General features: G+C 41.6%; 1 protein-coding gene across 1 annotated transcript in view; it reads left to right on the top strand.

Annotated features, from left to right (window-relative positions):
- LOC126945545 (amine oxidase [flavin-containing] A-like) overlaps positions 1-13,807 on the top strand; it is an 85,552-nt gene extending 71,745 nt beyond the window's left edge. Inside the window, exons 10-15 of the mRNA XM_050775579.1 lie at positions 3,198-3,251; positions 7,664-7,721; positions 8,931-9,028; positions 10,796-10,907; positions 11,111-11,173; positions 11,372-13,807. Of these exons, the coding sequence (XP_050631536.1) occupies positions 3,198-3,251; positions 7,664-7,721; positions 8,931-9,028; positions 10,796-10,907; positions 11,111-11,173; positions 11,372-11,518 (532 nt within the window). The 3' untranslated portion in view covers positions 11,519-13,807. The remainder of the gene's footprint in view (positions 1-3,197; positions 3,252-7,663; positions 7,722-8,930; positions 9,029-10,795; positions 10,908-11,110; positions 11,174-11,371) is intronic.
- Positions 13,808-25,564: the final 11,757 nt, after the last annotated feature.

Genomic DNA, 25,564 nt, shown 5'->3' on the forward strand with positions numbered 1-25,564 from the left:
GTGCTTCACTTAACCTCCGAAGTGTGCAGATGTTCCAGGATCTGGTTCTGTGTAGGGAAAATGAGAGCTCTTCCCTTCTCTTCCCATTCCGGCACACAGCTGCCCTACTCGATGGGGGTTAGGGGGTCCTGAGAAGGAAGTGGGGTCTCCACAAAGGAATTGCTAAGGAGTTCCACAGCCTCCCTGTTGCCTGCCTTTTGGCCTCCTCAAAAACTATGCAAATAAAAGGCGATCTGTTCTGCCACTCCGTAACAAAAGAACATAGCTTCAGTAGCAATCAAGTGACTTTTAAAGGGGAGACCAGTGGTCTCCCCTTTACCCCTGGGAAATGCATACCTCTTGCTCAAAGGGAAAGGTGAACTCATGCACATCATGTCATTGAAGGAAAATTACAAAGGCAAAAGGAGCAGACCCACATCCCAGGGAACTTAGAAAGCAGGTTGTGCTGCTGGGTTACTAATGAGACATTTTATAACCACCTCTCTCACTGTAACATATAAGAACACCAGCCTCCCTGAGAAAGGCAGGTGCTTACAACATAATGACCGTTGGAATAACACATCCTCTTCATCTCTAACCCCAATGGGCAGAAAAGGATATAGGTTGTTTGGGTAGTTTGACATCATCTTCTATATGCCAGAGAAAAGCAGGAGGTTCAGCTACAGGTTTCAGGAGAATGTCAGTGAAGACCAATCCAACTGTGAATGGAAGAGCATTGATGTTTTTCTTGCCCTAGGAGTTAGATATAGTGATGTCTTCTGCCATTTTGGGCTTTCTTTCTTTCTTTCTTTTTTTTTTTTTGAAAGTAGAACTCAATATTTTGATGATTTTACTTAAGATAAATAGTATAAAAGGAAAATGTTAAACAGTTGTGTTCTGTGGACAGCGGGGCTAAAACAAATATAAAATAATAATAATTGGTTATAGAGAACCAAGTATAGAAGATGAGAGTTTCCTTGGAAACTGAGGAATAGCAAAATGATCTGTTTCTTGGCGATGTGGTGTTAAAAATTAAAGCTACCATTTATTGAGCGCTGGTTGTGGGTGCAAGTTTTTATGTGTACAATGCTTTTGGGCTTTCTTCAGCATTATTATTAACTAGGTTATTCAGGGCTCAAATAACTGACCCGCTGTTAATGGAGTTATTTAGGCAATTCTTAGAAAGTGATATTCTAATTTCTTTCATCTTGATACTTGCCTCCACCCTGCTCTTTGCTCATGGCCACAGCCACGAAAACCTTGAAGACAGGGGTGGTAATTGCCCAGCACTGTGTTTCTAATAACCTTTTGGAAACTAGAAAGGACGTTGTACTTTAGAACTGTGAAACATTTCCAACACAAAGCCAGCATGTTTAATTTCCTCAATAAAACACCAAAGTAAGTTAAAGCTTATTTATCCATAGTTGGAATTAGATCAAAGAGATTATTTCATTCATGACTTGAGATATGGCAGAAATAACCAACACTAACTGCCCTTTGGGAAGGGAACTGTAAAAAGTATACAAGACGAGTTGACTAAAAATGTTTTCAGATAAATCATTTAATCTTTTATCAGATATTGATGATTAAAAAATACTATATACATCTAAACATACTGATTCTTACATAAACCCAAAATCTAACTAAAATAATCAATAACAAGCTGTAACTTAAGGCGTTAAATCATGCAAAATTATGACTATATTCCATAAAGTTCAATAGTTCAGATTTCCTAAATAGTCCACAGCTTTCTCTGAAATGCTATTCTCTGCATTAACATACGTTTTTGCTTCTCAGAGTGATCTCAAATAACAGCCCTAAAGGAACTGCCAATCCAATTTGAGGAACACTTTAATTTGGGGGTAGGGAGAGGAGGAAATATCTGTTTTTTTGCACTGATCTATCTGTCCTTTTGGTCTTGAATAAAAGAAATACACATTTAAAAATTTTTTAATGGAAAAATAATTTCATTGTCCTTTAGATCATTTGGATTTTTTAAAGCTTTCTTTGTTTTTTGTTTTTTTGTTTTTTTTAATTGAGACAGAGTCTCACTCTGCCGCCCAGGCTGGAGTGCAGTGGTGCGATCTCCGCTCATTGCAAGCTCTGCCTTCCAGGTTCACACCATGCTCCTGTCTCAGTCTCCCAAGTAGCCGGGACTACAGGCGCCCACCACCACGCCCCGCTAATTTTTTGTATTTTTAGTAGAGACGGGGTTTCACTGTGTTTGCCACGATGGTCTCGATCTCCTGACCTCGTGATCCACCCGTCTCGGCCTCCCAAAGTGCTGGGATTACAGGCGTGAGCCACAGTGCCCAGCCGAACGCTTTCTAATAATAGTATAACTAAGGACTTCATGTCACAATTCAATTCTTTTAAATATACATGCAGTTAGTAATATCAGTATAATAAATAGAATCTATTTGATTAAAGGGGAGCAGGCAGGTTATAACTGAGTTTTATTGAGTTACTTTATTTGGGGACTATATCAGGTCAGTTTCCAGGGAAGCTGACACAGAGCTGGAGATTTGGGTGCTGGAGGTTTATTGGGAAGTGCTCTGGGGATGACTACCTATGGCGGAAGGATTAAGCAGAACTTGAGCTCCAGTGTTGTCCCAACAAAAGCCTCCCCCATTCCCTTGGAAGTTCTGGAGCTGGGTGGCCCTTCAGAGTTGTCTTCAACTGCATCTAGGTCAGGACAACTCTGGGGAGGGGTGAGACCTTGAGCAAGGCATTCTCTGCTGTCCCGTCCAATTACTGGGGAAGATTTCAGCTGTGAGCTGAGTGATGATTGCCTGGTCCCAAAGGGAGGCCTGGGGGGCCCACTGTGGCCTCCACTACAGACACATGTTTATATTTGTTTTTCCAGCTTCAATAACGTATTTGGCAGAAGGCAACAGTCATTACCAGAATAATCATTTAGCACAACATTAATTCATTCAACATTTGATTTTCTACTATATGCCAAAAATCATGTTAAACTTTAGAAGTAAAATATTGAATAGGAGGTCACTGGTCATGTAGGGAATCACAGCCTAGCAGGGGTTTTGGACACACAGGCAGACCAAAGACAACATGGCATTTGCCCTAGTAGAGGAGGAGAGTCTGAGAGAGTTCATTTAATGCTGAATAGCTACAGGTTAAGAATACTTCAAAAAGAAAGGGCAGCTCTTAAGATAAACAGCTGTAACCTGATCATTCAATGTAACCTCTCTCTCCAGCTTCATTCTTGCCCGGAAAGCTGATCGACTTGCTAAACTACATAAGGAAATAAGGTAAGAGATTTATAACTGAAAAATAGATGAAAAAGTTAGCTTTGTATTGTGATTTTGCACTGACACTAGTAGAATAACATGAGGAAAAACACAGTACTTCACAAATATTCTCAAAATTCCAACAAACCAACCTTCTGTATTTTGCTATAGCCCTCTTGACCTAGCCCTTGCCCATGTGCATATATTAATTTTACATGTTTGTGTTTATTTTATAATGGTTAAGAGGTAGGATTTCCCTGTGAGATGGATGGAGAAAATAATAGAAAATATGAGCTGTGAAAAAAGCTGTAAAAACCGAATCCCAATCCCCTTTCAAGGCCATAATCCTTTTCTAAGATTCTCTGACATGGACTTTCTAAAAAGTGTATTTTAACTTGTAGCAACTTGTGTACATGAAAGTATTCACTACTGATTATCTGGTACACAGTTCTGGTGTTCCCTTATCTGAAAGTTTCCTAATATAAAATTTATTTTAGGACAGTGGCTTTTTGTTTTGTTTCTTTCTCCCTTTCTCTTTCTGTCATGGTATATTTGTTTTGTTTTGTTTTGGAATCCTTTGTTCAATTAAAATCTTACCTGGAGAGATTAGCCTTTTAACATCAGAGTTATTTGGCTGTTGGAGGGATGCCTCTGGGTAGCCCTAAAACCTCTGCTAGCTTTTAAAGAGGTCCAATACATACACAAAAATACAGACTTTTCTCTGAATGTAATTAAAAAAAATTAAACAGCTAACCCATTAGCAGCCCTTGCTTTGGGAGTTACTCTGATGACTTTAGAAGTGGGGGAAAGGCTGCAGAATGAGTTCCTACATGTGCACACGGATTTGTTTATTTGAACAACCGTGAGATTCAACAATCTCATGGTTTGCATGTAAGCTTTACATGGAAGAAACTCCCAGCTTCAATCCCTGTCAGGTTCTTCTCTGTTCACTGTAAGTGGTAAATGGTTGAATCTCAACAACCATGAGATTCAAACAACCATGAGATTGTGGAATCTCATGGTTGTTAAAAATTAACTCTACTCACTCAGTAGAGGAGGGATTTGGGGTCCAGTGATAGGGAATGATTTGTTCAAGGCTCCATAGCTAGTGTCTTAGTGCATTTGTGATACTGTAACAAATGCTTGAAACTGGGTAATTTATAAAGAATAGAAACTTATTTCTCACAGTTCTAGAGGCTGGGAAGTCCAAGATTATGATGCCAACAGATTCAATTCAGTATTTGGTGAGAGCCTGTTCCATAGGTAGCACTTTCTCACATGGCAGAAAAGGCAGAAGGAGGAAGGACAAAAAGGGATGAAGGTGGTGTCCTCACTTGGAGGAAGGCAGAAGGGCAGAAAGGGCCTAGCTAGTTCCCTCCAGCCCGTTTATAACGGCACTAATCTATTCATAAGGGCAGAATCTTCCTGATTTCATCATTTCCCCAAAGACCCCACCTCATAATACCATCATCTTGGAGGTTAAGTTCCAACATTTAAATTTTGGAGGGACACATACATTCAAATCATCGCAGCTAGCTTGTGACAAAGTCTGGAGTAGCATATAACGCATACTTTTTCATTACACCACACTAAGCTGACATTTTCTTTTGGATTTCCTGCTTTCCCTCCTTATTAATAGTAAAATAAATACCAGCCTGTAGGTAGACATTTGGTTATGATTCCACACAGTGGCTGAACTTCTCAAAAGTTCTTGTAAGGCAAAACCCTTACTGAATATGTCATTGACAAAAACAGTGGTTCCCAGATCTGACTGCATCAAAATATCCCAAAGGATGTTTGGAAAATATGTTTTTATAAGACTTATATATTGTGATTGAGTAGATTTGAGGTGGGGCCTGCCTATTTGTATATTTCAACAAGGCTTTCAGGTGATTATGACAAGCAACCAGATTTAGAAACCAGTGAATAAGTTCAACAAGATGATTTGCACAGTGGCCTCTTTTGGCCATCACTTAGGTTCTGTTATTTTTAGAACCAAATTAATCAATCAGTGCATTGTTTTAACATCCTTGCCTTACATATCTTTTCCAAAAATTTTTAATTTTAAAGGGAAGAAGGGAAAAGGAAAGATAATTTCCTGTGTTTGTATGAACTCATCCTTGGCTCTTCTAATAATATGAAATACAGTAAATAATGACTTATAACTATTATAATTGTTTTTAACATTCATGAATGAAAACTAACTACAGTGGAGGTTGATTGGATTTCAGGTTTCACTCTGCTTTAATAAAAATTTTATTACACATCCAGAAAGTAAGTTAAGCAGGCCTGGCGCAGTGGCTCACACCTATGATCCCAACATTTTGGGAGGCTGAGGCAGGCAGATTGCTTGAGTGTAGAAGTTGGAGACCAGCCTGGGCAACATAGAGAAACCCTGTCTCCACAAAAAATAGAAAAATTAGCCGGGCATGGTGATATGTATCTGTAGTCCCAGCAATTCGGGAGGCTGAGGTGAGAGGATCACCTGAGTCCAGGGAGGTTGAGGCTGCAGTGAGCCATAACCATGCCACTGCATTCCAGTTTAGGTGACAGAGTGAGACCCTATCTCAGAAATAATAATAATAGTAATAAGTTAAGTACTGTTGAGCTTTTTTAGAATGATCATTGCCGATACTTTCATTTTCTAATTAACTCAAAATGTCTGAATTATTGCTTGTAACACCCTTGTGAAGTAGATGTTAGAATCAGTCATCTCTTCATAGACTAGGCAAAGAGGGTACCATAGTAGGCTGAGGATGGATTTTGACTGAACAAATATTTCCTGAGTACCTGCTATGGGCAGATTACTCAGAAGCGTAGAGCCTTACCCTGCTATTAATTAGCTGAGCAAAATCAAACAAATCTCTGCAGTTCCCTGAGCCTCGGTTTCCTCATCTCTGAAATAAGGGGCTTGAATCAGGCTGAGAGAGACAGACAGGCAGACAGTAGTCTTGAGACTTCTTCCCATTATTCCTTTCCTTTATGACTTTTTATGTATAATGTGAGCGGCTCTTTGAAGGAAGCCAGACTTTCTCTGACTGTCCTGAAATTTAACTATCCACCTAAATATCCATCTAATGTTGCATGACATCATCTCAGGAGTGGCATTTGTCTCTCCCTTAAAACCTTCCATGGAAAATGGTGACAATAAGCAGAGTTTATAATCCGCCTCCTCCTCCTGCCTTTATACCTATGAGGTGAATGTTCTGGAAGTTATATAAATGGTATAAGTGTGAGGATTTAGATAAATTTATAAGGTTACACTTTATCCCACATTATTCAGAGAAATTGGGGGCATGTCTTTAAAATATTTTCTAATGTAATTGGCAACGTAAAATTGTATATTTCTAAATCTCGATTTCTTTATTACCAGGAAGCTTGAGCTCCCCCCGCCCTGCATAATTTTGTCTCTTCAGCTTTTAATACTTGTCTTATAGATTTGACTCAAACCTTTTGCCACATTTTTAAGCAAATATTTTTCCAGTTGCTTGTTATCCCTTAACAAATATTTTAGAGCATTTTCAAATGTTTAAACTATATTAAAACTATAAAAGGTAAATAGGAAAAGTATATAACTGGATCAGTGTGAACCTATGCAAACAAATCCAGAAATAAAACCATTAATTTCTAAAACAGGTGATTTTAGTAAATTAGACCTTTTAAAAAAATTCACCATGAGTAGTTGTGAGTTAAAATGTATTTCATTTCAAAAAGAGTTTATATAAGTACAACCACTAATTTTTTCAGACATGAAAATACCATGTTCTGGGCTAGTCATTTAGATAATGAATTATGAGAACAACGAAAGGCTGTGTTTGAGGTAACATTAGCATATTGTGCCCATCCCTCAGATACACTTTGAAATACTGTGGTCCACAGATCATTCTATCAAGTGACAAATTCCTAGACTGAAATGACTGTAGATACTTTCTCTATAGCATATCTTATGTTATGCTTAAAAGATTAAATGAGCTTTATATGTTTGTAGGTAATTAAAACACAAGCATAGGATAGTTGAAAGACACCATCACTTATACTATAGACTTGTAAAAGGGATCATTTTAGAATTCTACGTATTCCAGAAAAGTTATATAGAATCAGTTCCTAGGACTGGCTAAACTTAATTGAATCCATTTTTCCCATTTTTATCTCAAGCAGATATCATATTAGGTAGTGAAAGAGGCAAAAATGTAAAAAAGAAAAGAATAATTCCATTGAATCCTCAAATTAAATGACTATTGAGGCATCGAAAGTTAATTTGAGCGCAGGGATTCATGGAACTGCTCATTTGTGCAGTTACAGAAGGCCATGGATTTTAATTTTTCTGTAATAAATCTGGTTGATACCAAGAGCTCTAGAACTCACTGGATTTATTCTATACCCATCAGTTACTCCTTCCCTAATTTTTTTTTTTTTTTGGCTCTGTTTTATAGGAAGAAGAAAATCTGTGAGCTCTATGCCAAAGTGTTGGGATCCCAAGAAGCTTTACATGTAAGAAACTCCCAGCTTTAATCCCTAGCAAGTTCTTCTCTGTTCATTATAAGTAGTAAAGCAAAGTAGATTCTGATTTTCTGACAGTCTTATGAAGAGCGTATAAAGCAATATGCTTAACTTGGAGGATAAACTTCAGCAGTCACAAAAGGTCATTAAAAGCTGGTGTTAGGTGCATGTAATTTCTGACACAGCAACTCCTTTGGGCTGTTTAAATGTTCACTAGATAACCGGCAGCCAATTGTAATGAGAGCCTAGAGCTGCAGGGATCATGTCAAGAATGGGTGAGATGGGTTCCCAGAACAGTCCTGTCCTCAGTCAGTGTCACTTACCTGCTGCACAATTAAATTCCAGATATGTCATCATTTGTTGGCGAAGGCAAAGTAGTATGGTACTTGACAAGATGGACTGAATCTAGAGTCTCTTCCCAGGTCAAAGTCATACTAATTTATTTTTCCATGTGTGAACTCAATTCACAACTCATTTAGGAATATCAGTGCTTTCAATCCACCACTGAAAGCAATTAGGAGAATGAAATTACGTCTTTTTGGAAAAAATACCAATAGCTGGGGGCTCTTTCAGGGGTTTGCCTCTAAACTGTTCAAATAATAAAACTTTGTGAATGTGCCAGGGAAATTAGAGAAGGTTCTCTCATGTCCCCTAGGAAACATTTTTCATCTGAATTGCCCCTTTTTAGTGGAATTCCCATCATTCATGTTTCCAGCTTAGAGAAGGGGTTGGGAAAAAAGTCTTTCTTAGACATTTGTTTGTCTTCTGACTCCTCCTTCCCACCCTTTTCTTAGCAATAATGCCTGGTAGATGGGGAAGTAAAGTCTGTTATTAGAGACTCCAGAGATTTGAGCAGACCTTTCCACAAGCTGAATTGTTGATGGGGTTTCCTATAGACTTAGCTCCAAAGACTTCAGAATCTGCATGGATGGATGGATACCCCTCTCTCCCAGATACTGGAATACTTCCATGTCTTCCCTAATCAAGAAAATGGGAAGAGCAAAGGATACATGTTTTGCCACATGGTCCTTCACAAAAGGCCATTACTTGGTACTCTCATGTTTCCCCTTGAGTGAGTTAGAAAAACAGGATCTTCTTTATTTTCTTAATGTAAACTTTTTGTTAAAGCAACGATATTGTTGACTTGCAGCATTTCAGCTTTGTTTTCTCTTTTGCATTTTCTTCCCCACTGAACTGCAGCCAGTACACTATGAAGAGAAGAACTGGTGTGAGGAGCAGTACTCTGGGGGCTGCTACACGGCGTACTTCCCTCCTGGGATCATGACTCAATATGGAAGGTATTACACAAGCACTACGCCAATTAATCCAAGACCTGTGCCAAATTTAAAAGGAAAAGCAGAGTTCAATGGGAATTCTAGAAATAGTTGTCAAAATCCCCATTTCTCATGTCCCAGATCATACTTGTATATTTCTGGATGTCCATAGAAAAATAAAGATGTCATTACATAGAACAATAGCTGTCAGCATATAGAACAACAGCAGAACAGTGGGGAGGATTTCAGATGTGAACAGTGCTTGTGAGAATGAAGCAAGCTGCAGTGTCCTCCAAGGGGCCTTCGTGAGCTCAACTTGACATTTTAGTCTCACATGACTGCCTTAGGCTCCTTGGCGCCAGTCAACACAGAACAACATTGGACGTTGTTTATCCAACACGTCTGTCTTGCCAACAGAGCATCTGCAGACAGTTCTCTTCAGGGGAAGAGTCCTCACTGTATACAGTTGAGGTGTGAGGAAATGACATCCACGTGGGGTGGGGAAGTCCACCTTGACCTAGAAGCCCCTTGCCCCATGGAAGCCATTATCTCTATGCTTCATAGGCATAGTGTCCAGTAACTTGCTCAGTTATAAGACTTGCTCAGTTACAAGAGACACCACACTCAGGGAAGCCCAAAGTGATAGCCTCCTACCAGGTATTTACAATTCATTTAGAGTCCTCCCAGCCTGGATGCAGTTTACTAATGTGGGGGCGGGAGGGGAGGCACTTTTAGCATAAGTGGTGCTGCCTCCATACATGGCATTACACCTTCATCTGGTTTCCAGAGAGACAGAGCTAGAATGTTAATACAAGGTCACATTTGTCCACTGAAAAGGAAGAAGTATTTATTAACCTTTTCGTTACAGGAGGTTTTGGTCTGTTTTTGGTTTTTTTTTTTCTTTTCTTCTTAAGTGATTCAAATCGCCTTTGTTTAACAATAGCAGGATCGATGAACTGGATTAGTTCTGGCATCAAAGTAGAAGTCTAGAAGACAAGACTAAGATAAGGAATAGATGAAGCCCAGGGTTCTGGAATTGGAAAAAGGAGTGCCAGCGGGTTGAGATGAAGGCCATCAGGGTGGGGGGCAGGACGTGCAGCTTGGGAGAGTTCATGAAACTAGCTGTGGACATGGCAGGAGTCAAAGCCAAGAAAGTTGGAGGGGACAGCTGTCCATTCAGTCCAGCCCTTCTTTGTAAGAGGAGACCCATTTCCTTGCCCTCAGCCAGTCCCTAGAGAAGCTCAGAGAAGCTAACTGTACAGAGGTTGTTTTCTTAAAGAGACACACCCATATAATGTCTCAGGTCTCTCCTTTGCCAGAAATGACAGTTAACGTCCCTGTCTTCCCACTTGCCACTGTAGTTCCTCCTGACACACTGGGAGTGCCTGCAAAGCTGGACCTGTGGCTGTTCTCAAGAAGAGTGCACCCTCCCGCGAGAAAGACAGGAGAGGGAGAAGAATGGACTGCCAACAGGAAACATAGCAAAGAAATCTGATTTGGGGATTGAATACATGTTCTTATATTCCAGCTCTGGCTGGCTTGGCAAAGGTCAACATCCCCTTTAATGATTGATGATCTGATGGCCTGATTCTCCCTGGCTTGAAAGTTCAGATCCTCTACGCAGACCCAGAAAACAAAAAGTGACTCTTCACCTTGGGCTAAGTCATATGGGTGTTTTTTAAACAGTCCGAATTTCTGTGCCTTCTGCAGACTAAATGAGGGCAGTGCTTGGCTCGTTTACCCTGCCCACCTTCCCGAGTAACTCTGTGTAACCTCTTGGTTCCCTTGAAGGGTGATTCGTCAACCCGTGGGCAGGATTTTCTTCGCGGGTACAGAGACTGCCACAAAGTGGAGCGGCTACATGGAAGGGGCAGTTGAGGCTGGAGAACGAGCAGCTAGGGAGGTAAGCAGGAAAGCCCAGGCTCTCTCCCTCCTGAGTCACGGCAACGTTTTTGGCATCTGGTCTTGCTAGTTCTTGACACTGATAGAATCTGTATGTCCATTTCTCTGCCCCTCACTCATGGGGCTCATCTGTGGCTAGCAGGGCCTTGAATCTGTAGAAACTCTACAGCCTCTTTTCATAATACCATGGTCACTTTCTTTCAGGTCTTAAATGGTCTCGGGAAGGTGAACGAGAAAGACATCTGGGTACAAGAACCTGAATCAAAGGTCAGTTTGGTGGCTCTGGGCACTCTCTCTCCTTAGACCCATCATGGAAGATAAAACTCACATCTCCCTTCTTCTAGCCTCTGATTTAATTATAGATGCAACTATCCCAGGGGTCTCCATGCATGGATCTTGCAGCTGTGTTTTGTTCCTCCATGTCAGCATGAGTTTTTTGCTCATGATCTGTGTTCCTTCATCTAGGACGTTCCAGCGGTAGAAATCACTCACACCTTCTGGGAGAGGAACCTGCCTTCTGTTTCTGGTCTGCTGAAGATCATTGGATTTTCCACATCAGTAACTGCCCTGGGATTCGTGGTGTACAAATACAAGCTCCTGCCACGGTCTTGAAGTTTTATTCCTATGCTCTCTACTCATTGATTTTCAATATCACCAAAGGAAAATATTGACAAATTTAAAGGCTGTGTCACTGGGCCATTTTTAAGTGTACTGGATTTAACTACCTTTGGCTTAGTTCCAATCATTGTTAAAGTAAAAACAATTCAACGAATCGCCTAATTAATTTCAGTAAGATCAAGCTCCATCTTCTTTGTCTGTGTAAACCAACTCATGTGAATTGATAGAATAAAGCCTTGTGATCACTTTCTGAGATTCAAAAAGTTAAAGGTGATGTGCTCATCAGAAACAATTTCTGTGTCTTATTTTTATTCCCGTCAATGCAAAATACCTGATGATTTCAGAAACAAAGCATTTGACTTTCTCTCTGTGGAGGTGGAGTAGGTGAAGGCCCAGCCTGCGACTGTCCTTTGTCTTCCCTTAGGCAATGGTGAAGTGTCATTACAGAGCCTAGAGGCTCCCAGCCTCCTGGAGGAAGCAGCCTCCACTTTGGATCAGGAAATAGTAAAGCAAAGCCGTGTTGGGAGTAAGTGGCATGCAGACCCTCAGACCAGAATGGGGACATCTTGTAAGCTGCTGCCTCAGGAATCTCCTGACCACTTCTAATTCCTCCGACTTTTCTAGACATCTAGTCTCAGTGCTAGCTTATTTGTATTTTTCCTCTTTCACTTCTTATGGAGGAGAGTGTTTAACTGAGTTAGAATGTTGAGACTGACTTGCTGTGACTTGCGTGCAGCTTTCCAGTTGAGCAGAGGAAAATAGTGGCAGGACTGTCCCCTGGGAGGGCTCCCCGCTTAGCTCTGTGTGGGACCAACTGCAATTGGCATCTTCCCTTCCCCCTGGAAGGCAGCTAGACACCGATGGATCCTTGTCAGTTGTAACATTCTATTTCAACTTCGGGAAAGCAGCAGTTTTCTTTTTTTCTTTTTTTTCCTATGACCACAGAATTAGACATACCTCTCAACTTACATATGTCTTCAACATGGTTACCTCTGCATAAATATTAGCATAGCATGCCAATTTCTCTTGAGTACTGAAATACACATGAGAAATTTGACTGTTATTTGTTGAGACTATCAAACAGAAAAGAAATTAGGGCTCTAATTTCCTTAAAGCAAGCTCGCTTTAAGGAAGCAAAATTGAGTCATTTTATATATGAAGACTAAGTTCTCTATCTTAGGAGTAATGTCGGCCCAGAAGGGTGCCCACTTCTTGTTTTCCCATTTTAAAAACTCAGATTTTAAAAGCCCTTTCCAAAGGTTTCAGCTGTAAAATGCTTCTTTTTTAAAATGTATCAACATATTTTTATTTAAGGGGAATTAACAATTGCCAGGGGAAGCCAGCCAACCCAGTTTATTATATCATTAACCTTATAAATTCAAACCTAAGTTGCTGGACCCCAGTGTGAGGGCATACATCTGCCAAAGTTTTGCCTATCCTAAGAGCTGGATTTTTCTACTGCTCTTTGTCTTGCACTTTAGCTAATTTAGGAGTTTTGAGAATGTATTGGATATGCTCCAGTACATACGGAGTTGCCGCATATTATATCAAACTGCTTTGAGAAATCTCGTCCCTAATCTATTGCAGTTGTTTCTATTAACTTACTGATTAACTCAGTCCTGACACACCTTTTGGGAAATGCTGACTTAAACTCCTTAACTGGCAACAGTTGGAACAGTAATCAGTTTGTTAACATATTTAAAGTCTTGAATATTGAAGAACTCATAAGTATGTGATTTACCCTTTTCAATTTTTTGGAAAACCATTTAATTTATTCTAATTAGATTAACCCTGTTAATCTACGGATTGGATATCAAAATGAATGCCAGTCCAGATGTGCCTAGACACGAAATTGGAGCTGAGGACTCTCACCATATGCGAGTTCATCCAGTACGAAGATACCATAAGCCTTTTCTCTGAACCAGAGAAATGAAAGTCAGTTTAAGAGGCTGATACATCTTGGCCCTGTTAAGGCATCCACTTCACAGCCGTGAAGGCTGAGTCAGCCCCACTCCATAGGTAGGCCAAGAATTAGATTTTAAACCTTCATCTGTCTGTCCCAGTTAACTGTTAAATAAGGCCTTATCCTCCACTGAAGAGTATAGATTGAAGGATTGTGAACTATGTTTAGTCTGGTTGTGAAATTGGTGCCTAATGTTCCATGTCTGAAGTTTGCCCCAGTGCTACATGTTGGAGTAGACCTATGCGTGTGCTTTGCCATTGAAGTAAGATTTTGCCTGTATGGTACTGTTTTGTTTGTTAATAAAGTGCACTGCCACCCCCGATACAGACTCAACTCCTGTATTGAGTTGATAGCTCTATGCGGAAAGTTCAATGGCTTCTTATAGCAAGAGGTCACAATGAGGCATTGTCCATGGAGGATAGGCTTAGGAAATCGTTTGGTATCGACTGCAAATTCTCAAAGTTGAGTTTGACTCTCATGTGTTATTGAGGTTTTCTGGGAACTGATTAAATGCTGAAATACTGTAGCCTGCCTGACTGGGCCACAGATGTGGATTCTGGTCCAAGTTTTCTCACCTAATTAGCTTATGATACCTTGAGCAAGTCACTTTGGTTCTCTCGGTCTCCACATCTGGAAAAGGTTGGGTTGCATTAGATGGCTTCTAAGCATTCTTTTCATGGCAGCATAATGTGGTCTATGCATTTTGTTGCCAGGGCTGTATTTTTGCCTATTGGTATGCCAGGGGCAAAAAATTCAGTCTTTCTGTACCCTGCTTTACTCCTTGTCCTAGATTGGGTTCCCTGGAAACAGGCTCTAAGATACAGAGTCAGGGCAAAAAGTTTATTGAAGACAATCCTCAGAAAATACACCTAAGAGGGTGAGGAAGGCAGGACTGGGCAGGAGAGTCGACCTACAATGCAGTTGCAACTACAGGTTCTAATGAGGAGCTAGGAAGACCCTTCAGAAGTGTCCCTCATTGAGACAAGGAGGTCTGGACTCTGTGACCCTTCATCAGCCTCCCTCTGAGAGAGGGTGTTACCTGGGGTAAGGCAGGTTCAAGGACGATTTCTAGTGAGGAACTGTAGCTGGGAACTTCAGCCAGCCTGTATTCCCGGCAGATCCAGGGTGGAGTACTGCATTATCTACTTTACTCCCATAGAAAATACAGAGTCGCCTTGTCATGTAAAAGACATTGTGAACTTGAACTTTGGTTTTATAGATAGAATGGAGCTCTCTCTGTGAACCTATCCCTGTTAGGTAAAGGAACTTCTTTTAGTGGGTTGTATTTCTGCACTACTCTTTACATGGAAGAAAGAAAAATCAGAATTGGAAGGAACCCTGGAAATGATTCCATCTCTGTCTCAATGAGGGAGCCCCACCTACAGAAAACTAACAGAAAGATCAAAGGGAAAAAATAAGCATTTCTAAATAGGAGTCCTAAATCCACTGTCTTCAGGAGTTGGGCAGCTAAAAACGAACGGCAGCAGACATAAGGCATTTGGGAATACTGAGGACCGGCTGACCTAGGAAGTATGTGCCCTTCTAAAGAGCATTTATATTCAAATTCCTTGAAAAGATTGCTGACCAATTAAAACACATTTGGGGTGGGTGCGGTGGCTCACACCTGTAATCCCAGCACTTTGGAGGCCGAGGCAGGTGGATCACTTGAGGTCAGGAGTTCAAGACTAGCCTGACCAACATGGTGAACTCCCATCTCTACTAAAAATACAAAAATTAGCCCAGCATGGTGGTGTACGCCTGTAATCCCAGCTACTCGGGAGGCTGAGGCAGGAGAATCGCTTGAATCCGGGAGGCAGGGGTTGCAGTGAGCCGAGATCGCGCCATTGCACTCCAGCCTGGATGACAAGAGCGAAACTCCGTCTCAAAAAAAAAAAAAAAAAAAAAAAAAAAAAAAAAAAAAACATTTGAAGGCTTGGTTCACATGTCCAAGTTGTCTTCAAGTCCTTGATAAAGAAGTGCAAGGTTTGGTTTTGCATCACTTAAAAGATGCATTTTGCATCACTTAAAAGTTCCTTTTGGATGTCTTTGATTTTCTGAGAAATAAGCACAAAGACCAGCAACCATTTTGTAAAACTACCCAGAGTGAGTAAGAGAGGCCTGGGTTGGAAGGGCAAAAAGAAAAAAAAAGACAGAAAAAAAGTCTTCTTAGACCAGAAATCTCCCTTAAGAAATTACCCTTCCCCAGCCCAGCATACCATGGCAATGTTTATCTCCTGCTATGTGAATGTCACGATTGACGAGAGCAGTGTCAGACTTTATTGGAAAAACCACATATTTGCAGTGAGATAGAAATCACCGCTCTTCTGTTAACATTTATTCTGTGCTATGATATAATTTCAGCAAACAGGACATCAACATTGAGTGTATTAATTTTTTCAAACTATACTCCTTGCTTTACACCGAGGTGGTGGTAAACATGCAAGGCATGCCCCTTAGCCTAAGGAAGCTGACTGAGACATTAGAGGAAGAGGATGAAAACAAAGGAAGGTACTAGGTAATACTAACAGTTCTCTTTCCTCTGTCACAGCCCAGGGCTTGGCTCTCTTCCTTGATCAAGGCAATTCTTTTCAGAGTTTGAAGGCAAAAGCAGGTCTCAAAGTGGCAGTTGATGTGAACTGGTTGTCTCAGCCTGGGGCCAAGTTTCTGAAAAGTAGATTTGGAAGCCTCATGTGAAAAAGCTGGCTTGAGGAAACTTGCCACTCATTCAAGGTGGGCTGTGGGCCCTTCAAGTAAGACCGCCCCTTAATGCAGGTGTGATCCATCAAAGGCTACTATTTATTTACACTCCAAACAGTAACACCTCAGTGGGAATCAGGTTTTTCTATTAATGGGCCTCATATATTTTCCACAAACCACTGAGGTCCATGGGTGAAACAGAGTGGAGGAAAGAGGTATGGGTGTGTGCTGGGGGATGGGGAGGTAGGGATAGAGAAAAGGGACGAAGACTGGCAGGGATGAGGTTCTCAAAGGTCCACAGAGCAGTACAGTAATGAGAATCTTGATGGATTGATACAGGACACCCCTGCACCTTGTGTCATTTACTTTTTACATGCCCCTAGATAACTACTGTGACTTGAAGTACCTGTCTTATAGAATTGATGGGAAAAGGGAGGTAATGCAGGTAAGGGCTTAACACAGCAAGCACTCAGTAGGCATCAGCTCTTCTCCATCGACCTTTTAGAATAGCAGAAAGGAAGTACCGCTTAAGTTTTGTGAGCAGTTATTGCCTTGAATTTCTTACCATCATTCAACACATACTTACTGAGCACCTACTATGTGGTAGGTGGGCACCATGCTGTGATTCAGCAGTGTACAAGACACAGCCCACCTCATGGAGCACACAGTTGATTGTAGATACTGTGGAACACATTAATTGTGGCTCTGGTCAGTGCTATTACAGAAAAGCCTGAAACGCTAGGAATGTAGGGGAAGCACGATTTAAGAGGAAGTTACTGGAATCCTCAGGCCTCCATAAGCATCACCGTGTGGCAAGAGAGTAAGGACACCACATAGTGAGACAGGAAGTGAAAAACAGAAACGGCATGACTAAATGGTAAAGAAAACCACATCTGCAACTAATAAGTGCTGACTGTTAAGTCCTATTTGTCCCATTGACCATAGTTCACCCCATCAGTCTTTTACTGTTCCCCTGTCTGCCCAGCCCTTCTCTGCACTTGGAGCTCTTTAACAACTATGATTGACTATCGCCCAGCCCCTGTGCTAGGGGGCTGCGCCCATTTGTTTTAAAAGAGTGCCATCTTCTGGCCAAATAGTGTTGTTTCCTTCTAGTGGAAATCCGAAAGTATTCAAGACAACTTCGCCCTTGGGGAAACTAAGAAGCGTCACCTCCACCCAGAATTTCCTCCAACACATTTGCCTGCACTCTCTTACTTTGTTTTCAGTTGTGACACGGATCAATATTGATATCTAATATTTGCAGCCTTTCCTCTGCCCTAATCTCTCAGGAAGGTTTTTTGTTAGAACTTCTTGGTTTTTCCGCCTCTGTTGTGTGCATCTGGGTAATGGGTGAAGGGAAAATTGGCGGGAGATGAGACAGGTGGAATCGCTTTCACCTTAGAAAGGGCAGGGAAGTAATCTGGGGAAAGCAGGAGAAGGGAGCTGGGGAAAGCAGAAGGGAGCTGGGGAGAAGACAGTTTCAGAAAGGCAACTTGGGGCTGTGGAGGAGTGACGCTGGAGAGAAGAAGGGGTTTTCTCTTTTTATTTGATTTTACTTTAAGTTCTGGGATACATGTGCAGAACATGCAGGTTTGTTACATAGGTATACATGTGCCATGGTTGTTTGCTGCACCTATCAACCCATCATCTAGGTTTTAAGCCCCACATGCATTAGGTATTTGTCCTAATGCTCTCCGTCCTCTTGCCCCCTCAGGCCCTGGTGTGTGATGTTCCCCTTCCTGTGTCCATGTGTTCTCATTGTTCAACTCCCACTTAGGGGTGAGAACATGCAGTGTTTGGTTTTCTGTTCCTGTGTTAGTTTGCTGAGAATGATGGGAGAAGAAGGGGTTTTCAAAAGCTGTTTTGACAACCTAAGGAGAAGAAGGAAGGAAGGAAGGAAGGAAGGAAGGAAGGAAGGAAGGAAGGAAGGAAGGAAGGAAGGAAGGAAGGGAGGGAGGGAGGGAGGGAGGGAGGGAGGGAGGGAGGGAGGGAGGGAGGGAGGGAGGGAGGGAGGGAGGGAAAGGAGGGAGGGATGAAGCTTCCTAAGTTTGGCTAGGAGTTGTGTGGTATAGTAAATATTTACATTACTTTTAAGCTTTGGGCGTCAAAATTGTGTTTCTTTTAGGCACTGTGTAGACCTCTAAGTCTGGGACTTAGAGGTCCCCAGAGCACCCTAGGTTATCTGGGGCTGTACAAATTCAGAAAATATACACCTAATAGTGGCTGGCATCTGGAATGGTACATAAGTGTCCTGTGGGTTCAGTAGATGGGATTTCAGTGGAACTAAACCTTGGCAGCTCTGTCTTCAGCAAGATCAACATCTAAGCTGGTAAACTGTGTACCCTATGCCAGACATACACTAAATATGTAATACATCTTGCAGTGAATTAGATTTACATTAAGAAAATGAGCAAAGGAGGTCTGTTTGCCTGGTGTCGTGTATCCATCTGGCTACCGTAGACTATTCTGTCACATCAACTAGCAAACATGGAAGATGCAGGTATGAGGCCCCTAGATGGGTCCAACGAGGCAGCTGGTATTAGATGGGCCTTATATTTAGACCACGTAGAACTGGTTGGAGGATACATCTGAAAGGTAAGTCCGCTGAGAGATGGGGCCAGTTCAGACAGCCCAAAGGGAGTGAGGGCAAGTCAGCTTCTCTCTCGAGCAGCCTGACCACCTTTGCTATATCAGCCATTTTAATTTTGTTTTCTGTATTAATGTCCTATTGCCCCTGTAACAAATTGGCACAAGCCTAGTAGCTTAAAACAACACAAGCTTATTATTTTACAGTTCTGGAAGTCAAAAGTTCAAAATGAGTCTTATAGGGCTAAAATCAAAGTGTTAGCAGGAATGGTTCCTTCTGGATGCTCCAAGGAAGAACTCATTCCTTGCCTCTTTCTGCTTCTAAAGGCTGCTGGCATTCCTTGGCTTGTGGCTGCATCACTCCAATCTCCTATTTCCATGGATGCACCATCTGCTTCTCACTTTGAGCCTCCTATCTCTCTCTTAAGAGAACCCTTGTGAGTACATTGGGCCCACGAAGGTTCTCTCCCTATTTTATAATCCTTACTCACATCTGCAACGTCCCTTTGCCATGTAAGGTAACATATTCATTGGCCCCAGGATTAGGATGTGGACATCTTTGGCCAGGTTATGATCTAGCCTACCACACGGGCCTCAATATTTTTGAAAACCAAGAGTTAAATGCCACAATTGGTCTTTCCTCAAATCCCTGCTGTTCCAGGTACCTGAATTTGGAACAGCAACTATAACTTTTAATGATTTAAAACCACATGGACTCTGCCCTGCTTCCACCAATACCTATCCTCTTCCCTATCACACACACACCCCAATATAGCTTCTATCCAGCTTTGTCTTCTACATGCAAAAAGGCTTGCATCTGGGATCCTGAGAAGCAAATGTATTTGTCTTACATAAGCACAAAACTAGATTCCAACTTTGTACCTTTAATAAACGACAGAAGAGAAATTTCTATTCTCTAAACCAATAACTGAATTTCTTTCAGACTCTGCACACAACTGAATACTGGACTTTCACATGAACCTGCTCAGACATCCCTTTAGGTGGCCAAGCCCCAAAGAAAGAGTGTCCTACCAGGCACTTGCCAATCATTGACTTCCCAAAAGATCATCAGAAAACATGTCAATCAAGAAAAGCTAAGTTTATCAGACACACTGCATAAGGGAGAACATCTCGCATTGACAGTCTTACTAGTGTCTCAAAGTGGAAAAATTGGGAAAGGGTTCACAGGGTTTTCAATTTGGGGGTTGTTTTTAAGGCAGATCTTGCAAGGCAAAAAACTGGTTGGAATTGGAAAAGTTTATGATAGAGTAGTTGTGGATTGGGAGGCAAAGTAAAGTGGTGTCTTAAAGCGAGTCTTGATGAGCAAGCTGTTAGTCTTGATAAATAATCTATTTTTGTTACTTCAAAGCTTTGTATTCCAGGAGCAAGTATTTCCTGGGACAAGTAGCCAAGTTATTTTGACTGGTTCAGTATTGTTTAGCTCAGGGACAGGAAAGTCTGTTGGTTTCAGCTTCCTACATTTAACACACAATTAGGAATACTTATTATTCCTAAAGGCACGTTCTGATTTCTTAGCCCTAAGAACTGTCTTTAGAAACAGATACTTTGTTAAGCCACCCTCTTTTGTAGGAAAGGGGAAATGTTAAAAGCTCAGGTTTCTGAAGCCAGCTAGGCCTGGGTTTGAATCTTGGTATTGAACATGCATTTTCTTATCTGTTAAATGGAGCTAGCTGTTCAGTTGTTCTGAGCATTCAATAGGATCACATAAGTGAAGTTGTTACAGTACTAACAATAAATGATAGCTTTAAAAAAATAAAGGATCCATTTGTGGTCTACTATGATTTCTATTTCAAAAATACATCTCTAATTACTTTTCTCCACTAGTAACTTCTCTCTGGTTAGCCATCTCTTGCTAAAATGCCCTGGTTTTCCTTTCACTACACCACCCGAGCAGCCCAAGTAGATATTTTAAAACTGCAAATCTGATCCTGTCAGTTCAGACTCAAGCCCCTTCAATAGCTGCTCAATACACTTTGGATATGACGCACTGTGGCTCCCAAGGCCTTGCATGCTCTTTTTTCTGCCTGTTTCCCTGCCCTCGCCTCGAGTCACTCCACTCTCCCTCAGAACCTTCCAGCCATCTAGTTCTCATAAATCCTCAGATATATCCAGTTATTTTCTGTCTTGGTTCCCTCTCTCTGGAAGGTTCTTTTCTCCATTCTTTAGTTGGCTAAATCCTTTAGGTTATTTCCCAAAGGATGAAATAGCACTTCCTCAGAGATGCATTTCCTGAGAACCTCTCCCTGACAATTAATTCTCCATTATAATCTCTTATTACTGCTTTAAAAAAAGTATTTTCCATAAGCAATTCGGGTTCAGGTGGTATTTGGTTACATGAGTAAGTTCTTTAGTGGAGATTTGTGAGATGCTGAGGCACCCATCACTCAAGCAGTATACACTGCACAGTATTTGTTGTCTTTTATCCCTTGCCCCCATCCCACTTTTTCCCCAAGTCGCCAAAGTCCATTGTATCGTTCTTATGCCTTTGTGTCCTCATAGCTTAGCTCTCGCATATCAATGAGAACATATGATGTTTGGTTTTCCATTCCTGAGTTACTTCACAAAAGAAGATATACGAATGGCCAACAAACATATGAAAGAATGCTCTTATCACTGCTTTTGTTTTCCCTCCATGAAGATTCAAAATTACGTATTTTTTGAAATGCTTCTTTAATGTCTCCCCAAATGATAGACCCCACCACAAATGGGTGGTATCTATGTAGAGGCCATCAGTTCTCCAGCCAGAGGAACAGGAACTTGGGTGGCCATAGCCCCTAAGCTACTAGCTTCCATGCATTCAATAACTGTATCCATTTACCCAGTGTGCCAAAACAAATGCAATCAATTTTTCTTTTCTGTGTGATGTGATGTGAAAAAGGCAAGCACTGTCTTATGCCAGTATTTTTGGTATAGATAGAGAGATAAGCAAGCAGGGATCAAGGATCCAGGTTTTACTATGAGACATCACTTGCATGAGAAAAAGTAAAACCCACTGTCATTTCCCAGGACCACAATTTCATATGGTGCCCAGTATCATAACGGTAATGACATACCTTCAAACATATCCATCCACAAATTCAAGTTTTCTGCTCTTTAATTATTTCACTTCCATTGTAACATGCCCTCAAAAGAATGAATTTAAATGAGCCAATTAGTAACCAAAGGTCAGTCTGGAGGAAATAATTGACAGAACCAGTCCTCAGATCTCACCAGGGCTCCTTCGATTTAAATTGGAATCCAAGAGAGAAGCATTTATTCATTATTTATTTCATCCGATCATTTATGACAAGTCTGGCCTCTAGGGGAAGCTGGGTATCTGGCTGAAATGCAAAATTAACAAATTAAAATTAACAAGCACAGAAAAGAGAAAAAAAATATCCAGTCTCGCTCCAGCTTACTCCAAGGGCTAGGACTGACACTGGGTGTACCCAGGAAGAGTGCCCTTGGCTTCTCAGAGTTGGGCTAACCTTCTCCCCACTCCCACACATGAATCTGTGGTAAAAAATTTCCGCTTAGGTAAAGAGAGAAAGCAGTATTGGTATAATATAAGGGTCGTTTGGCATCAGGTGGGTGCTTTTGAGCACTCAGCAGATCACATCCTTCATGGATCGGCATCCAGGGAAATGAGGGCTCTGCACAGCAGTCCCTCTGAGACAGGGAGAAGGGGGCCCATGCATGACACAATGCCCTCTCCTGGGACAGACTCAATATGGTGGGGTGGCCAGGGTGAGCAAAGGGAAAAGACAGCCTTAGTGGTCAGGAAACAGAGGAGAAGATGGGCTTGCCACACAAGGACTTAGCTATCCTCAGTCTGGGTTTCAGGCAAACCGGTCCAGGGTGTCTTGGTGGGGATGGGTTGGCAGAGGATAATAACAGGAAATCTAGGAAAGACACACTTTTAGGCTCAGACAGGAGAACCCTACACATAAGGAGCAGAGGATAAGGAATTGCTAATGGCTACTGGGCATGGAGCCTTGGTCGTGTACCCTGAGGCAGACCCATCTCTGAGAGAGGATGGGATCTGAGATCCAGTCCGAGGCCTGTGGTCTGCACTGGGCACCTTAACTAACCTGTTTTCATCACAGATCCCTTTGGGGCAGGGATATGACTGGCACCCAGGTGCTGCCAATGTCTTGCTCCCTGGTTGAATATGACTTTTTGCACGCCTACTGAATACTGGGCCCTTGAATCCACCTGGATTAGCCTCTGCAGAGCCTCGATTGAATAATCTGCCAGCAACACTAGGACCCTGCTGCTCTTCCCTGCCTGCCTATCTGGCTCACCCTACTAAGCTGGGCATATGGCGTTTTTGGCACTGCCAGCCTGGATGGGTTGGGGTAGAGAAAGAGCCTCACTGGACCCAGGTGACTCTCCTCTCATTGGCTTCTCAAAGAAGGAAATTCTGGAGCTGAGTGGCTAAAGACGAAATGTAGAAATTCTCCAGGCTGACGACAGGGTAGGACACCTAAGGCAGAGGGAGTAGCACTTCCCACAGGTACAAGCCCCAGGGGAAGTTTCTTGGGCCACAGTCAGCTGGGTGGACCAAAGGCCTATAGAAATTATCAGAGCCTTCCCCACTTTACTATCTTTGTTCTAGTTTTTTCACCCATCCACTTTTTCATAGAGCCGTTTCAAATAGGGAACCCAACCTTCTGAGGTCAAGCTATGAAAAATGTCATTTTAGCACGCCTGCTGACCCCTGGGAAGTACTGGACATATTTGGAGTCCTCTTCTTACCATCAGCAGGATCTTGAAAAAGGAGACAGTCACCCACTGAAAGCTCTCCAGAGGAAATCACGGAGAAACACGAGGAAGAGCTGACATTAAGGAGGCCAACAGAAAGAAGAGTTCAGAGGGTGATGGGGAAGGAAGAATCATTGAGTCTTCCAACATCCTGAAGTCACCTTGTGCTGGTGTTGCCCAGAATTTCATCTTTGGAGTAGACTTTTTCCCTGAGTTGAGCTTTTCCCTGAGTTGACCACAATTTGGTAAAGCTTATTAACACTAAAGTGAGACGTGCCAGGAATCCATTTGGTGGGCCAAAGGTGCATTTTGATAGACCCCAGTCTAAGAGGATTTCTGAAGTGACATTTCAGACAGTGTGATAAAATGAAACAAAAACATTTTCAGGTCTTGGTCAATGGGTCTTTGCTGGAGTCCTTCAGATTCCCTACCTAGACAGCAGTCGGCCTTCCCTGTGCCCACCTGCTCATCCACTTACTGCTCACACACCATCTCCTTTTGTTTTGTTTTGTTAACTTGGTATTTAAATGTGTTGCTGGATGTTGTCTCAAATTCTCTGGGAAGTAGCAGACAATAAGCAAATACATAAATACAGTAGCAGATTGTTTAACCAGGTGTCCAAACCCCAGAAATATATAACATAAATGTTTTTAAAAAATTTTAAAACAATTATTACTCACTTTTTTACATCAGCTTACTATAATCGCTGAAAAGTTGCAATAGTGGAGATTATAATGAATGATTACAGTGAAATCACTGCAATCTGAGTACATAATTTGTCAGAGCTCTTAGATATATATGTCTGTTGGGGATCACAGCTGTTTATAATTGAGTAAATAGATATTGAACGTTTCACATTTAATGGTTGGGTGTCTCAGGGCTCATCTTCAACTATTGCTCTGTTTACACTCAATCCCACAGCTTCCCAAATTATATCACCAGCCCCAACCTCTCCCTGGAACTCTAATATACATAGCCAAAAGCTTACTCAACACCTCCACTCGGATCTTCATGGATCTCCATGGATCTGTATCTGCATTACTCTAGACCAAGCCACCAGAGTCTCTGGCTTGGACAACTAACTTTCCAGGCCTCCTAGATAGTCTACTGCTTTCACTCTTACCACACAGAAGCCTACTTTCCACATCACCAAGTGTCTCACAGGGTGGATTTTCCCTATAATGGGAGTGGAATCAGGATAAAATAAGATGATGTACAGCATTTTGTAATTAATATTTAATAAAAGTAACTGTTGTTATAATAATATAATTAATAATAAGCATTATTGTTATCCAAAGACAATCTTATAAGAAGGTCTTAAAATTGTGTCAAGTGAGGTGGATCTTTTAGGATGTTCTGTACTGTAACAGAAAGCCTGTATTCAAAATGGTTGAATTTATTTCTCATATGACCAGACTTGCTAAAATTGGATAGGCTGGGAGAAGGGTGTATCAGGGCTGATGTCTGATTTCTTTGTAACGTTTTTGGCCTTAACCTTCTCTGTGTATGGACCTCATCCTTGGCCTGAAAATTAGATGGCTGCAGCAATTATAAATGTCACATCCAGATACTTGTAACATCTCAAGGAAGATAGAATGCGTCTGTTTTCTCACGTGTCTGTTTTTAAGAGCGAGGAACCCTTTTCCACAAACTCTACACATTCCCCTAGAGTCCAGAACATTCTAGATTATTCTATTTGGTTGCAAGATTTACTCCATTATTGAAATGAGGAGTGGGTAAGAAAACTACCATTGCTTTTGTATAAGACGTGTCCTTCTTAGTTTGAGGCCAAGGCTAAGAAGGAAGTAAAGCGATCCTAACATATTGGCCAGGAGACAAGATCTTAAAGGGTATGCAATGACAGAGGACTAGTAACTGGGGACAAGCAGAGTTAACGTTTGAAAGGAAGCAGGCAGGAGGGCAGGTGACTGTTGGCAGAGAAAAGATGTCTCTGTTAGGTATACTCTGTTTCCTTAGGAAAACTAGGGGCAGTGAGGAAGTAGAGGAGATCAGCTCCACTGTGGTTCATT

Source organism: Macaca thibetana, chromosome X (assembly GCF_024542745.1).
Source record: "Macaca thibetana thibetana isolate TM-01 chromosome X, ASM2454274v1, whole genome shotgun sequence".
In the NCBI taxonomy this organism is placed as follows: Eukaryota; Metazoa; Chordata; class Mammalia; order Primates; family Cercopithecidae; genus Macaca; species Macaca thibetana.